At 45.9% G+C, this 14,170-nt stretch overlaps 1 protein-coding gene across 3 annotated transcripts in view; it reads left to right on the top strand.

The window, feature by feature from the left end:
- Positions 1-14,170, top strand: part of ARHGAP19 (Rho GTPase activating protein 19) — a 71,299-nt gene that overhangs the window by 19,458 nt on the left and 37,671 nt on the right. For all 3 annotated transcript variants that reach the window (XM_057298964.2, XM_003825419.4, XM_034931238.3), the window contains exons 2-5: positions 7,333-7,598; positions 8,554-8,634; positions 9,831-10,040; positions 13,827-14,053. In XM_057298964.2, the coding sequence (XP_057154947.1) occupies positions 7,333-7,598; positions 8,554-8,634; positions 9,831-10,040; positions 13,827-14,053 (784 nt within the window). The remainder of the gene's footprint in view (positions 1-7,332; positions 7,599-8,553; positions 8,635-9,830; positions 10,041-13,826; positions 14,054-14,170) is intronic.

Raw genomic sequence — 14,170 nt, 5'->3', positions numbered from 1 at the left:
TCAACCCTGAGTGGATACAGCACATGTTTCAGAGAGCACAGGGTTGGGGGTAAGGTCACAGATCAACAGGATCCCAAGGCAGAAGAATTTTTCTTAGTACAGAACAAAATGAAAAGTCTCCCATGTCTACCTCTTTCTACACAGACACGGCAACCATCCGATTTCTCAATCTTTTCCCCACCTTTCCCCCCTTTCTATTCCACAAAACCGCCATTGTCTTCATGGCCCGTTCTCAATGAGCTGTTGGGTACACCTCCCAGATGGGGTGGTGGCCGGGCAGAGGAGCTCCTCACTTCCCAGTAGGGGCAGCCGGGCAGAAGCGCCCCTCACCTCCCGGACGGGGCGGCTGGCCCGGCGGGGGGCTGACCCCCCCCCACCTCCCTCCTGGACGGGGCGGCTGGCCGGGCAGGGGGCTGACCCCCCCCCACCTCCCTCCCGGACGGGGCGGCTGGCCGGGTGGGGGGCTGACCCCCCACCTCCCTCCTGGACAGGGCGGCTGGCCGGGCAGAGGGGCTCCTCACTTCCCAGTAGGGGCGGCCGGGCAGAGGCGCCCCTCACTTCCCCGACAGGGCGGCTGGCCGGGCAGGGGGCTGACCCCCTCACCTCCCTCCCGGACGGGGCGGCTGGCTGGGCAGAGGGGCTCCTCACTTCCCGGTAGGGGTGGCCGGGCAGAGGCGCCCCTCACCTCCCGGACAGGGCGGCTGGCCGGGCGGGGGGCTGATCCCCCCACCTCCCTCCCAGACGGGGCGGCTGGCCGGGCAGGGGGCTGACCCCCCCACCTCCCTCCCGGACGGGGCAGCCGGCCGGGCAGAGGGGCTCCTCACTTCCCAGTAGGGGCGGCCGGGCAGAGGCGCCCCTCACCTCCCGGACGGGGCGGCTGGCCAGGCGGGGGGCTAACCCCCCCACCTCCCTCCTGGACGGGGCGGCTGGCCGGGCGGGGGGCTGACCCCCCCCACCTCCCTCCCGGACAGAGCGGCTGGCCGGGCAGAGGGGCTCCTCACTTCCCAGTAGGGGTGGCCGGGCAGAGGCGCCCCTCACCTCCGGGACAGGGCGGCTGGCCGGGCGGGGGCCTGATCCCCCCCACCTCCCTCCCGGACGGGGCGGCTGGCCGGGCGGGGGGCTGACCCCCCCACCTCCCTCCCGGACGGGGCGGCTGGCCGGGCGGGGGGCTGACCCCCCCCACCTCCCTCCCAGATGGGGCGGCTGGCCGGGCAGAGGGGCTCCTCACTTCCCAGTAGGGGCGGCTGGGCAGAGGCGCCCCTCACCTCCCGGACGGGGCGGCTGGCCAGGCGGGGGGCTGACCCCCCTACCTCCCTCCCGGACAGGGCGGCTGGCCGGGCAGAGGGGCTCCTCACTTCCCGGTAGGGGCGGCCGGGCAGAGGCGCCCCTCACCTCCCGGACGGGGCGGCTGGCCGGGTGGGGGGCTGACCCCCCTACCTCCCTCCCGGATGGGGCGGCTGGCCGGGCAGAGGGGCTCCTCACTTCCCGGTAGGGGCGGCCGGGCAGAGGCGCCCCTCACCTCCCGGATGGGGCGGCTGGCCGGGCGGGGGGCTGACCCCCCCACCTCCGTCCCGGACGAGGAGGGAGGACGCTCCTCACTTCTCAGACGGGGTGGCTGCCAGGCAGAGGGGCTCCTCACTTCTCAGATGGGGCGGTTGCCAGGCAGAGGGTCTCCTCACTTCTCAGATGGGGCGGCCGGGCAGAGACGCTCCTCACATCCCGGATGGAGCGGCAGGGCAGAGGTGCTCCCCACATCTCAGACGATGGGCGGCCGGGCAGAGACGCTCCTCACTTCCCAGATGTGATGGCGGCCGGGAAGAGGCGCTCCTCACTTCCTAGATGGGATGGCGGCCGGGCAGAGACGCTCCTCACTTTCCAGATTGGGCAGCCAGGCAGAGGGGCTCCTCACATCCCAGACGATGGGCGGTCAGGCGGAGACGCTCCTCACTTCCCAGACGGGGTGGCTGCCAGGCAGAGGCTGCAATCTCGGCACTTAGGGAGGCCAAGGCAGGCGGCTGGGAGGTGGTTGTAGCGAGCCGAGATCACGCCACTGCACTCCAGCCTGGGCGCCATTGAGCACTGAGTTAACGAGACTCCGTCTGCAATCCCGGCACCTTGGGAGGCCGAGGCTGGCAGATCACTCGCGGTTAGGAGCTGGAGACCAGCCCGGCCGACACATCGAAACCCCGTCTCCACCAAAAAAATACGAAAACCAGTCAGGCGTGGCGGCGCGCGCCTGCAATCGCAGGCACTCGGCAGGCTGAGGCAGGAGAATCAGGCAGGGAGGTTGCAGTGAGCTGAGATGGCAGCAGTACCGTCCAGCTTCGGCTCGGCATCAGAGGGAGACCGTGGAAAGAGAGGGAGAGGGAGACCGTGGGGAGAGGGAGAGGGTCATATTTAGATCTTTACTTTGTTTGGAATTTATTTTTTGTCTGTGATGTGAGGTAGGGATCACCCCTCCCCCATATTGTAAAACTACCTGTTATATGCTTTTACATTTGTAACTGTTTCATCTAGCATAACTTAACTGGTGATGGGAGTCTGCTTTTGAGCTTCATCTATGCATTGGCAAATACAGTTAATTAACTGGTCTAGTTTTTTAATCTCTATTTTCCTACTTGCAGATGAGTGCTCAGAGTCCTAAGTACTGCCTTTCAGGCCCCATAATGTGCCCTTGTATCCTCTAACATGTCTGGAATTTGCGTAGGCTGTGCTGGGGCAGGGAAAGGAGAGTTTCTTTGTCACAACAAACAAGAGGAAAGCTTTCTTCCTGTCTCTTCGATTTACCAATGCCTCATCAGAAACTTTCAGCACTTATGTAAGAAATGTATTTATTTTCTTGAACTTTAGTATATTTTGTTTGTTTTACAATATTGTAGAGTAGAAAGTTGTTTTTGCTTAAATATAGTAGTTTTTTCTTTGGTCCTATACATTTCTTAAGTTCTTAAATATGTTTCTTGATATTTTTAGCTTTATATTGTGGTGTTGTGTATTCTTTGGAAAGGGATTAGTGGGCTTTGTGATATGGGAATAACTTTAAGAAAAATAACCTGCTGTAACTCTTTTCCATTTTTCATCTTCCATTTGATTTCTCTTTTAACTATTTCCATCTCTTAGATATTGTTTTACCAGGTGGTCCACACAGAAAAAGTGAGAAAAGAAAAGTAGGGGAAAAGAAAAGAACTAGCTTAAGGAAATTAAAGTGTGACATAACAAGAAAGAATGAACATGGGAAGAAAGGGGAGAAAAAACAGAGGGGAAAAGAAACTGAGATTGTTTACATGTTACTTATGTGTTAGGAGATCCAAGGTATCTTTTTTTTTCTTGTATTCCTTATAAGTAGTAGGAGCAGTCTTGAACCTGTTTATTCTTCTACCTGTTTGTGCTGTTTAGGAGGGAGTAGTTTTGGGGATGATGTCCAAGTAGGAAGGATTCTATTGAAAAACGATACATGTTGCTTCTAGTTTCTTTCTCACTTGTGTACAATATTTGATCCAGTTTAGTGCTGGAAGGGTCAACTGTGTTGAAAGTGTTAGAATCCTGAGTTTTGCTCTGGACATTAATAAAAGTGTAAGTTTTAGGTATGGATGTGTTTCTGTTTCAGGAATATAATGGTTGCTATTAATACACATTTTTATGTTAATGCTAATTTGATCTGAATCAGTTATTGAGAATTAAAAGGGATGTGAATTCCAGAAAATGATTAGTTTAGACTCAATAAATTATAAGACTCTTTTTGGTGCTACGCATTTTATGATTTTTCTGGCCCTCCTGATAGGGTAGTAATTTCTCATTGGCAGTGATTATAAACAATAGTCTTATATTGACCCGTGCTTCTTGACTGAAATAAGCTGATGTTAAAAAAAGAGGCTCTTGTCAATGATTTAAGATGAAGTTGCTTCTAATTCTAATTGGCTTTTATTTATCATCATTGGCATTTGAACAGGAAAAATAACCTAGTGTGTAAAAAGGTTGAAGAGAGAAGCATTTTAAATTCTAGTTTTTTTAGTTACTTTTTGGCTTGAGGACATACATTCCTAGTTTTTAATTTTTATGCTATTTCTGATAATACATTGTCATTTCAGAGAAAAGAAGGAATCTCCTAGCCACCAGCTGAAGATGTGGGCTATTGATTAAATCATGTAATAAGTTTTCAAGGAAATAGAGACGAATTTTGAAGTTTACCCATGCCTTGTTTTCACTATACTGTTATTAACAATTATCCATGTAGTATTGACAATGTCCTTTGTAGATTAGTTATATTTAATATTTAGAAGTGCCATCATTTTTCCTGGAACAGGGCTTTGGTACCTAGGGTATAATGGACCACTTTTAAGTTGTGATTGCTTTTACTGTGGGTATGTTTGTATGAGTCAGGTGAATTTCAATTCTGCCCGACTGAGATATGATAACTTGTCCTTTCTAGCTTATGTGTTATGACCATTTGTTGGTTATATAATAGATAACTGTTTATGTAATAAAGATTAGAACAAGCCATTAGAATTTATTGTTAATGGATACAAACTATGTGTCTGCTCTAAGAGTTTCAATTATACAGTTCTTAAATATAACAACATATTAGAAGTAAAAAGTGGTTGATACGGTTTGGCTATGTCCCCACACAAATCTCTGCTTGAATTCTAGCTCCCATAATCCCCACGGTTGTGGGAGGAGCCCAGTGGGAGGTAATTGAATCATGGGGGCAGGTTTTTCCTGTGCTGTTCTCTTGACAGTGAATAAGTCTCACAAGAGTTGATGTTTTTATAAAGGGCATTTCCCCTGCACATGCTCTCTTGCCTGCTGCCACGTAAGACATACCTTTGTTCCCCCTTCGCCTTCCAGCATGATTGTGAGGCCTCCCTAGCCATGTGGAACTGTGAGTCCATTAAACCTCTCTTTCCTTTGTAAATTACCAAGTCTCTGGTATGTCTTTATTGACAGCGTGAGAACAGACTAATACAGTAAATTGGTACCAGTAGAGTTGGGTACTACTGTAAGGATACCTGAAAATGTGGAAGCGACTTTTGAACTGAGTAACAGGCAGAGGTTGGAACAGTTTAGAGGACTCAGAAGACAGGGAAACGTGGGAAAGTTTGGAACTTCCTAGAGATTATGTAAGGCTCAGAATACAGGAAGATGTGGGAAAGTTTTGAACTTCCTAGAGACTTGTTGAATAGCTTTGACCAAAATGCTGATAGTGATATGGACAGTGAAGTCCAGACTGAGGTGGTCTCAGATGGAGATGAGGATCTTGTTGGGAACTTATATAAAGGTCACTCTTGCTATGCAGAGAGACTGGTGGCATTTTGCTCCTGCCCTAGAGATCTGTGGAACTTTGAACTTGAGAGAGATGATTTAGGTGGAAGAAATTTCTAAGTGGCAAAGTGTTCAAGAGGAAGCAGAGCATAAAAGTTTGAAAAATTTGCAGCCTGACAATGCAGTAGAAAAGAAAGACTCATTTTCTGCAGAGAAATTCAAGCTGACAGCAGAAATTTGCGTAGATAAGGAGGAGCCAAATGCTAATTTCCAAGACAATGGGGAAAATGTCTCCAGGGCATGCCAGAGACCTTTGTAGCAGCGCCTCCCATCACAGGCCTGGAGGCCTACAAGGAAAAATGATATTGTGGGCTGGGCCCAGGGCCTTGCTGCTTTGCGCAGTCCCTGGACTTGGTGCCCTGGGTCCCAGCTATGGCTAAAAGGGGACAGTGTATAGCTCAGGCCATTGCTTCACAGGGTGCAAGCCCCAAGCCTTGGCAGCTTACATGTGGTTTTGGGCCTGTGGGTGCACAGAAGTCAAGAATTGAGGTTTGGGAACCTCAGCCTGGATTTCAGAGGATGTATGGAAATGCCTCAAGGCAGAGGTGTGCTGCAGGGTTGGAGCCCTCATGGAGAACCTCTGCTAGGGCAGTTCAGAAGAAGGGAAATGTGGGATGGGAGCCCCCATACAGAGTCCCCACTGGGGCACTGCCTAGTGGAGTTGTGAGAAGAGGGCCACCATCCTCCAGATCCCAGAACTGTAGATCCACTGACAGCTTGCACTGCAGTGGAAAAGCTGCAAACACTCAATGCCAGCCTGTGAAAGCAACCAGGAATGGGGATGTATCCAGCAAAGCCACAGGGGCAGAGCTGCCCAAGACCATGAGAACCCACCTCTTGCATCATCGTGACCTGGATGTGAGACGTGGAGTCAAAGGAGATTATTTCAGAGCTGTAAGATTTAATTACTGCCTTGTTGGATTTCAGACTTGCATGGGGTCTGTAGCCCTTTGTTTTGGCCAATTTCTCCCATTTGGAATGGGTGTATTTACCCAATGCCTGTACCCTCATTGTACCTAGGAAGTAACTAACTTGCTTTTGATTTTGCAGGCTTATAGGCAGAAGGGACTTGCCTTGTCCCTGATGAGACTTTGGACTGTGGACTTCCGAGTTAATGCTGAAATAAGTTAAGACTTTGGGGGACTGTTGGGGAGGCATAATTGGTTTTGAAATGTGAGGACATGAGATTTGGGAGGGGCCGGGGCAGAATGATATGGTTTGGCTGTGTCCCCACCCAAATCTCATTTTGAATTGTAGCTCCCATAATCCCCACATGTCATGAGAGGAACTCGGTGGAAGGTAATTGAATCATGAGGTGGTTTTTTCCCCGCGTGAATAAGTCTCATGAGATCTGATGGTTTTATAAAGGGCAGTTACCCTTCACACACTCTCTTGCCTGCTGCCATGTAAGATGTGCCTTTGTTCCTCTTTCGCCTTCTGCCATGAATGTGAGGCATCCCCAGTCATGTGGAACTGTGAGTCCATTAAAGCTCTTTTTCTTTATAAATTACCCAGTCTTGGGTATTTCTTCACAGCAGTATGAAAATGGACTAATACAGGGGTATAGTAGGCATTGGGGAACAAAGAACAGGGAAGAAAATATTTCTGAGATTCAAAGGAGCTTTGCCAGGAGTATAGCCCAATGTAATGTAAGAGTGGAGAACCAGCTAAGATCAGGAGCCCTAGAGAGAAGAACCTGTCTGAGCAGAGGTTGGACTTAGATGATGATGGATGGGTCAGAGGCATCCAGAATTGAAGGATTTTAAAGTAAAACCTATTTGTGGACATGGGAAAAGCTGAATTAGTTACTGTTTTATGTACCTATAAATGCCTTCCCTTCTGTGAGGCTTTGTGGTTATAAGGAACAGTGTTCAAGGGCATCTGGCTCAGTTAAAGGAAGCTGACTATAAGGAAACCTCTGCCTTTGCGTGGAGTCAGGACCAAATAACCCAATGAGTAGTGCATAAGAAACATACAAAAATGATGTCCCGAAAGATTTTCTTCTGTGTTTTTCAGTGATGCCATCTGCAGTTTTGTGATCTGCAATGATTCTTCCCTTCGAGGTCAGCCCATTATCTTTAATCCTGACTTTTTTGTGGAGAAACTCCGACATGAGAAACCTGAGATTTTCACTGAGTTGGTGGTCAGCAATATCACAAGGCTCATCGATTTACCTGGAACTGAGTTGGCTCAGCTGATGGGGGAAGTGGACCTTAAGTTGCCTGGCGGGGCTGGCCCAGCATCAGGATTCTTCCGGTCTCTCATGTCTCTCAAGCGAAAGGGTAGGAGATGTGTTTGTGAAGGGTGGGCAGGCCTCAGCTGCTCCCTGGGCTTCTCTCTCAACATCTACACATTCACCGAAGAGTTGCTATTAACTTAAAGCATTTTTTTGGCCATTTTTTCAGTTTTTATAAGTAGTAGCACCTTAAGTAATAGTAATACAAATTATAAAAACTGTCTAGATAAATAAATAATTAAACTAAAGCAAATATTTTCAGTCCCTGAGAGATGACATGATTAACTTAGGTAGTCATCAGGGGCGTCTTGATTTTCATGCCCTATTAATATGTGAAAATAATCTTTAAAAACCAAAGTTACATAGCTAGAGACTATAGAACAGAATGCTTGAATTTTCTTTTTTTGAAGGGATGGGGTCCCACTTTGTTGCCGATGCTGGAGTGCAGTGGTGTCATCATAGCTCACTGCAGCCTTGAATTCCTGGGCTCAAACTATCCTTCTGTTTCAGCCTCCCACTAGCTGGGACTACAGGTGCATGACACCATGCCTGACTGTTCTCTATTTTTTGTAGAGATGGGGTCTCATTATGTTGCCCAGGCTGGTCTCAAACTCCTGGCCTCAAGCAGTCCTCCCACCTCAGCCTCCCAAAGCGCTGGGATTACAGGTGTGAGCCACCATGCCTGGCCTTCTGTTTGTTTGTTAAATTAAATACTAACACGCTAGATATCTCCTTACTTACTAGATATATGCTTCTTACTTGAATAAGAAGATGGTCTTTCCCTTCAGGGAATCTACAGTCTAATATTGAACTTAGAGAGAGCTGATTGAGAGTTGTCCTGCTCGTGTTTTCTGGTGCACTTCCAGTTCTAAGGTTTTTGTTTACTGACCATGTGAAAATGCTTGCTGAATTGTAAAATAGGGTGCTTGAGTGGTTTTAGGTATGATGATTTTGTACTATTTGTGTGAAATATAGCCCTGTCATATCATATGGTTTTTCAGAAAAAGGAGTGATATTTGGGTCCCCACTGACGGAGGAAGGCATTGCCCAGATATACCAACTGATTGAGTATCTACACAAAAGTAAGACTACTTGAAATTTTATCATTCTTTGTTTAATGAAGAATTCTGTTTTCTGTTGAGAGCTAACTGCCTTGAGTTAGTAGGTGCCAATTAACCATCAACAAAAGAACTAACCAGTGTTAATTTTGGGTGGCATGTTTTTAAATATATTTCCTTTTAAACTTCATCTCATATATTCATTTGTTTTATACTCTCAAAGTGTATATGAATTAGACCGTGTCTATGAAGTCACATTTACCTCTTGCCTCAGAGAGACACTTCTGGAAAAATACATTGTCCCTAAAGAATTGTTGCATTTATTTAAGAGAGCATGGTACCTTTTTTCTCCAGAATTCTATGATTAAAACACACTCTTTATTTATTTTTTTTTTTTGAGACAAGTTCTCGTTCTCTCACCCAGGCTGGGGTGCAGTGGTGTGATCTTGGCTCACTGCAGCCTTGACCTCCCGGGCTCAGGTGATTCTCCCACCTTGGCCTCCCTAGTAACTGGGATCACAAGCTTGCACCACCACACCCGGCTACTTTTTGTAGTTTTTTGTAGAGATGGGGTTTTGCCATATTGCCTAGGCTTGTCTTGAACTACTGTGCTCAAGTGATTCACCCGCCTAGGCCTCCCAAAGTGCTGAGATTATAGGCATGAGCCATTGAGCCTGGCCTAGGGACGAATAGTTTGGTTGGGATGACCCTAAAGCTTCTGGGAATCTCTTAGGAATTTGACACATTAGAGTTCTAATTCCTGGAGCAATGCAGAGACTCTGGATTCATTCTGGGCTGGGAAAACAGTTTACAAGAGCCACAAACATCCACAGATGTATGTAGCCCCTCCAAACGAAGTCTGGGATAAACAAGAAGAGGTCTTTAGGGAGATTTGGCTTTTTTAAAGTTTATTTTTCAAGCTATTCCTGACCGTTGATTGGGTTAAATTCAGATTGTCTGTCCATACCTCAGGAGGTTGAATGACTCCCAGGAGGACTACCTTTTAGTTTGGAAGATCTCCAAATGCTCAGGGACATTCAGATATGTCTCCTCAGGAGGTCAATAGGTTCTAAACTACCCTGGTGAAAAAAGGCAAAAACTTACTTGAAAGGCTTTGTGAAGGGTCTTTTAAGTGTAAAGTAGTCTTTAGACCATTTATTTTAATAATAATCTTTCTGCTTCCTTTTTGCCTGTCCTCTGCTTTGTTTTATGCTAAACAGACTTGCGAGTAGAGGGTTTGTTTAGAGTACCGGGTAATAGTGTCCGACAGCAGATTTTAAGGGATGCTCTCAATAATGGAACTGACATTGACTTGGAATCAGGGGAATTTCACTCAAATGATGTTGCCACTTTGCTGAAGATGTTTCTAGGAGAGTTGCCGGAGCCTCTGCTGACACATAAACACTTCAATGCACACCTCAAAATCGCTGGTGAGTATAGGAAGTAAGAAGGAGATGTAAATACATTTCTTTCAATTTAGTAAAGTTCCTAGGAAATTTCTGTTGCTTGTGACCCACAGAAATACTTCTATTAATATTGGTTAAGATTTCGTGATGTTGCTGGACTTCTCTGGGTACTCATAGGTATTGGCTAGTTAAGTTTAATTTTAATTGAATGGCTTTCTTGATAAATAAGCTTTGTATTGAGATAAGGAGCTGGTAGTAAGATGTCGTCTGAGTTTTATTTATTTTTGAATCTCTGATAGATCCTCGAGTAGTGTGTCGAACATTTTAGTTGGAGACATGATCTCACTCTGTCACTTAGGCTGGAGTGCAGTGGTGCAACCTTGGCTCACTGCAGCCTTGCTCTCCCGGGCTCAGGTGAGCCTCCCACCTCAGCCTCCCAAGTAGCTGGGACTATAGGTGTGCGGCACCACGCCTGGCAAATTTTTTTGTAATTTTTGTAGACATGGGGTTTCGCCATGTTGCCCAGACTCAAACTCCTGGGCCAAAGCCATCTGCCCACCTTGGCCTCCTGAAGTACTGGGATTATAGGCATGAGCCACTGTGCCCAACGCGTTTTAGTTGCTTAATAAATGTATGCTTTTCATTGGATTGATTCATATATTTCAGATGTTTATAGGTTCGGTATTTTTGCCTTGGTTTGGGGGTTTTGCTCAGTATTTCTATGCCTTGGTTGAGGACATCTCTACTCTTGGAAATTTTGTTTGTTTGTTTGTTTGTTTGTTTTGAGACTGAGTCTCGCTCTGTCACTAGGCTGGAGCGCAATGGTGCAATCTCGGCTCACTGCAACCTCCGCCTCCCGGGTTCAAGTGATTCTCCTGCCTCAGCCTCCCGAGTAGCTGGGGCTACAGTCACGCGCTACCACGCCTAGCTAATTTTTGTATTTTTAGTAGAGACGGGATTTCACCATGTTGGCCAGGCTGGTCTTGAACTTCTGATCTTGTGATTGGCCTACCTCGGCCTCCCAAAGTGCTGGGATTACAGACGTGAGCCACTGTGCCCAGCCAAGGAAATTTATTTTTTAAAAAAATTATTATTTGTTTTCTGAATAGAAACACATAGTTCAAAATTCAGATGATTCAAATAATATACAGTAAAAACCTTCTCTCCTACACTTGTTCCCCAACACCCAGTTCACCCAGTCCCCAACACCAGTAACACTGGTTAGTGTTACTGATTAAAAAAAAAATTTTTTTTTTTTTTTAAAGAAAGCCTGTTCCCCAGGCTGGTCTCAAACTCCTGGCTTCAAGTGATCCTCCCTCCTCAGTCTCCCAAAGTGCTAGGATTGCAGGCATGAGCCGCAGCCCCCAGACCAGTGTTACTGATTTCTAAAGTATCCTTCCAGAGATATTTTGTGTACTTCCAAACAAATACGTATATTCCTTTTCTCCTATTTTTATGTAATAGGTTACACACATGGTTCTGTGGTTTGCTTTTTTCACTTACTGTATCTTGGAGAGTGTTCCATTTTCAGCTCATAAATAGTTTCTTCATACTGCTTTATACCCATGTGGTAGGGAATTCATTCTTAAATTGCACGTCTGTTATGCTGCTATGGGCTCTAAGTGTTCACAGCATCAATATCCATTACTGCAGTTGCTTAGTTTCCTGCCCCTGAGTATTTTTCCTGTTTCTTCTAATTATATGGAAAAGAAATAGAAGATTTTTTTCCTTTTGAATAACTTTTACTACTTAAAGAAACAAGTGTTGAATTTTAAAAATCTAATATTAGGTTTTTTTAGCACTTTTAGTAGCAATCCAAATGATGCAATGAGTAAATACTACTAGAATGTTATACAATTTTACAGTTATTTTGGGGAGAAATAAAGATGTTAGACCTTTAAAAAAGATTTGGAAAATATTCTTTTTACAAGTGTTAACATGAAGGATGCTTGTTTTGTTTGCTTTCCAGTTCAGTTCATTCGTTTAGTGCAATATTTGAAATCCTCCCTTCCACTACCCTGTGACTGACTGTTCTTTGAGAACATACTGAGGCGTGGCACAGTTGTAGCCTTTCATATGCCTTGCTGATAACTGGAAATAATTTTTGTTTTCAGTTTCATAGTAACAGGGAACATTTTCTAGAAATGTTACCTGCCCTTCCTAAACCTGGAATTATTGAGGTTAAACAGCTTAAATAACACACTGTAATCATTTTTACATCTATGTGAGTTGTACTCAAATGGTTATTAGTGTCCTTTGAAATTCTCATTATCCAGGGGACTGTTTTCATTGATAACCTTTTCAGTCTGTTAGGGAAGAACCAATAATTCTGACTCTATTGGGAGCTGCCTGTTATAAGGAGCAGCTTGTGAATAAGGACATTCATTCTCATTTTTCATTCTCATTTTTCTTTTAGCTGTAAAATATCTGAGTGGGGAAAAGTGGAGTGAGTAGCATTATCAAAGGCATGTGTGGATCTTTTTTTTTTTTTTTTTTTTAAATATAGAGATGGGGTTTCACCATGTTGCCCAGGCTGGTCTCAAACTCCTGGGCTCAAGTGATCTGCCCACCTTGCCCTCCCAAAGTGCTGGGGTTACAGGCATGTGCCACTGTGCCTGACTTGGATATGTGTTTATTTCTCTTGGGTATATACCGAGGAATGGAATTTCTTGGTCAAATGATAACTCTCATTTTTCGAGGAACTGCCAAAATGTTTTCTAAGTGGTTATATCATTTTATATTCCCACCAGCAATATAGGAGGGTTTAATTTTCTCTGCATCTTTGCCAACATTTTTTATTGTCAATCTGTTTGTAGTTATAGCCATTGTAGTGGATATGAAGTGGTATGTCATTGTGGTTTTGATTTATAGTTTTTTTTTTTTGTTTTATTTTTTCTTTTTTTTGAGATGGAGTCTTGCTCTGTCGCCCAGGCTGGAGTGCAGGGGCATGATCTCGGCTCACTGCAAGCTCCGCCTCCCAGGTTCACGCCATTCTCCTGCCTCTGCCTCCTGAGTAGCTGGGACTACAGGCGCCCACCACCATGCCGGGCAAATTTTTTTGTATTTTTAGTAGAGACGGGTTTCACTGTGTTAGCTGGGATGGTCTCGATCTCCTGACCTTGTGATCCGCCCGCCTCGGCCTCTCAAAGTGCTGGGATTACAGGTGTGAGCCACTGTGCCCGGCCTGATTTATAGTTTCTTGATGGCTAATGATACTGAGCATACAAAGCCTTCTTGGCCACTTGTATACCTTCTGAAGGAATGTCTATTCAAATCCTGTACACATTAAAAAAAATTTTGGCCGGGTGTTGTGGCTCACGCCTGTAATCCCAGCACTTTGGGAGGCTGAGGCAGGCGGATCACAAGGTCAGGAGATCAAGACCATCCTGACTAACACGATGAAACCCCGCCTGTACTAAAAATACAAAAAATTAGCCGGGCGTGGTGGCGGGCACCTGTAGTCCCAGCTACTCGGGAGGCTGAGGCAGGAGAATCGCTTGAACCTGGGAGGCGGAGGTTGCAATGAGCTGAGATTGTGTCACTGCACTCCAGCCTGGGTGACAGAGCGAGACTCTGTCTCAAACAAAACAAAACAAAACAAAACAAATCATGTTTTTTAATCTTTTTATTGTTGAATTGCATTGACATTATTTTGTTATTATGTTTTGCTGTAATCTTTGAATTGTGTTTCTGCCTCAATCTTTTTTCCCTCTTTCTTTGATGGGAGTTGAGGGGAGGATAATGGTGATAGCACTGATTTTTCTTGCTGATATTTTCTCCCCACTTTGCAAATTCTCTTTTGTCCTCAAGATTTGATGCAGTTTGATGATAAAGGAAACAAGACCAATATACCAGACAAGGACCGGCAAATTGAGGCTCTCCAGTTGCTCTTCCTCATTCTCCCTCCTCCTAATCGTAATTTGCTGAAGTTATTGCTTGATCTCCTATACCAGACAGCAAAGAAACAAGACAAGAACAAGATGTCAGCCTATAACCTTGCCCTTATGTTTGCACCCCATGTCCTGTGGCCAAAAAATGTGAGTGTTGACGGGAAGAGTAAAGATTGCTTGGTTTTCTTGGGCTGGGCCTCATTCTATGGCTGTACATTGGTGAGATTATCAGGGGTCCAAGGTCTAGCCTTCAGCTTTATGAGG

The sequence above is a fragment of the Pan paniscus genome, chromosome 8 (assembly GCF_029289425.2).
Source record: "Pan paniscus chromosome 8, NHGRI_mPanPan1-v2.0_pri, whole genome shotgun sequence".
In the NCBI taxonomy this organism is placed as follows: Eukaryota; Metazoa; Chordata; class Mammalia; order Primates; family Hominidae; genus Pan; species Pan paniscus.
This window is presented reverse-complemented; position numbering and strand designations above follow the sequence as displayed.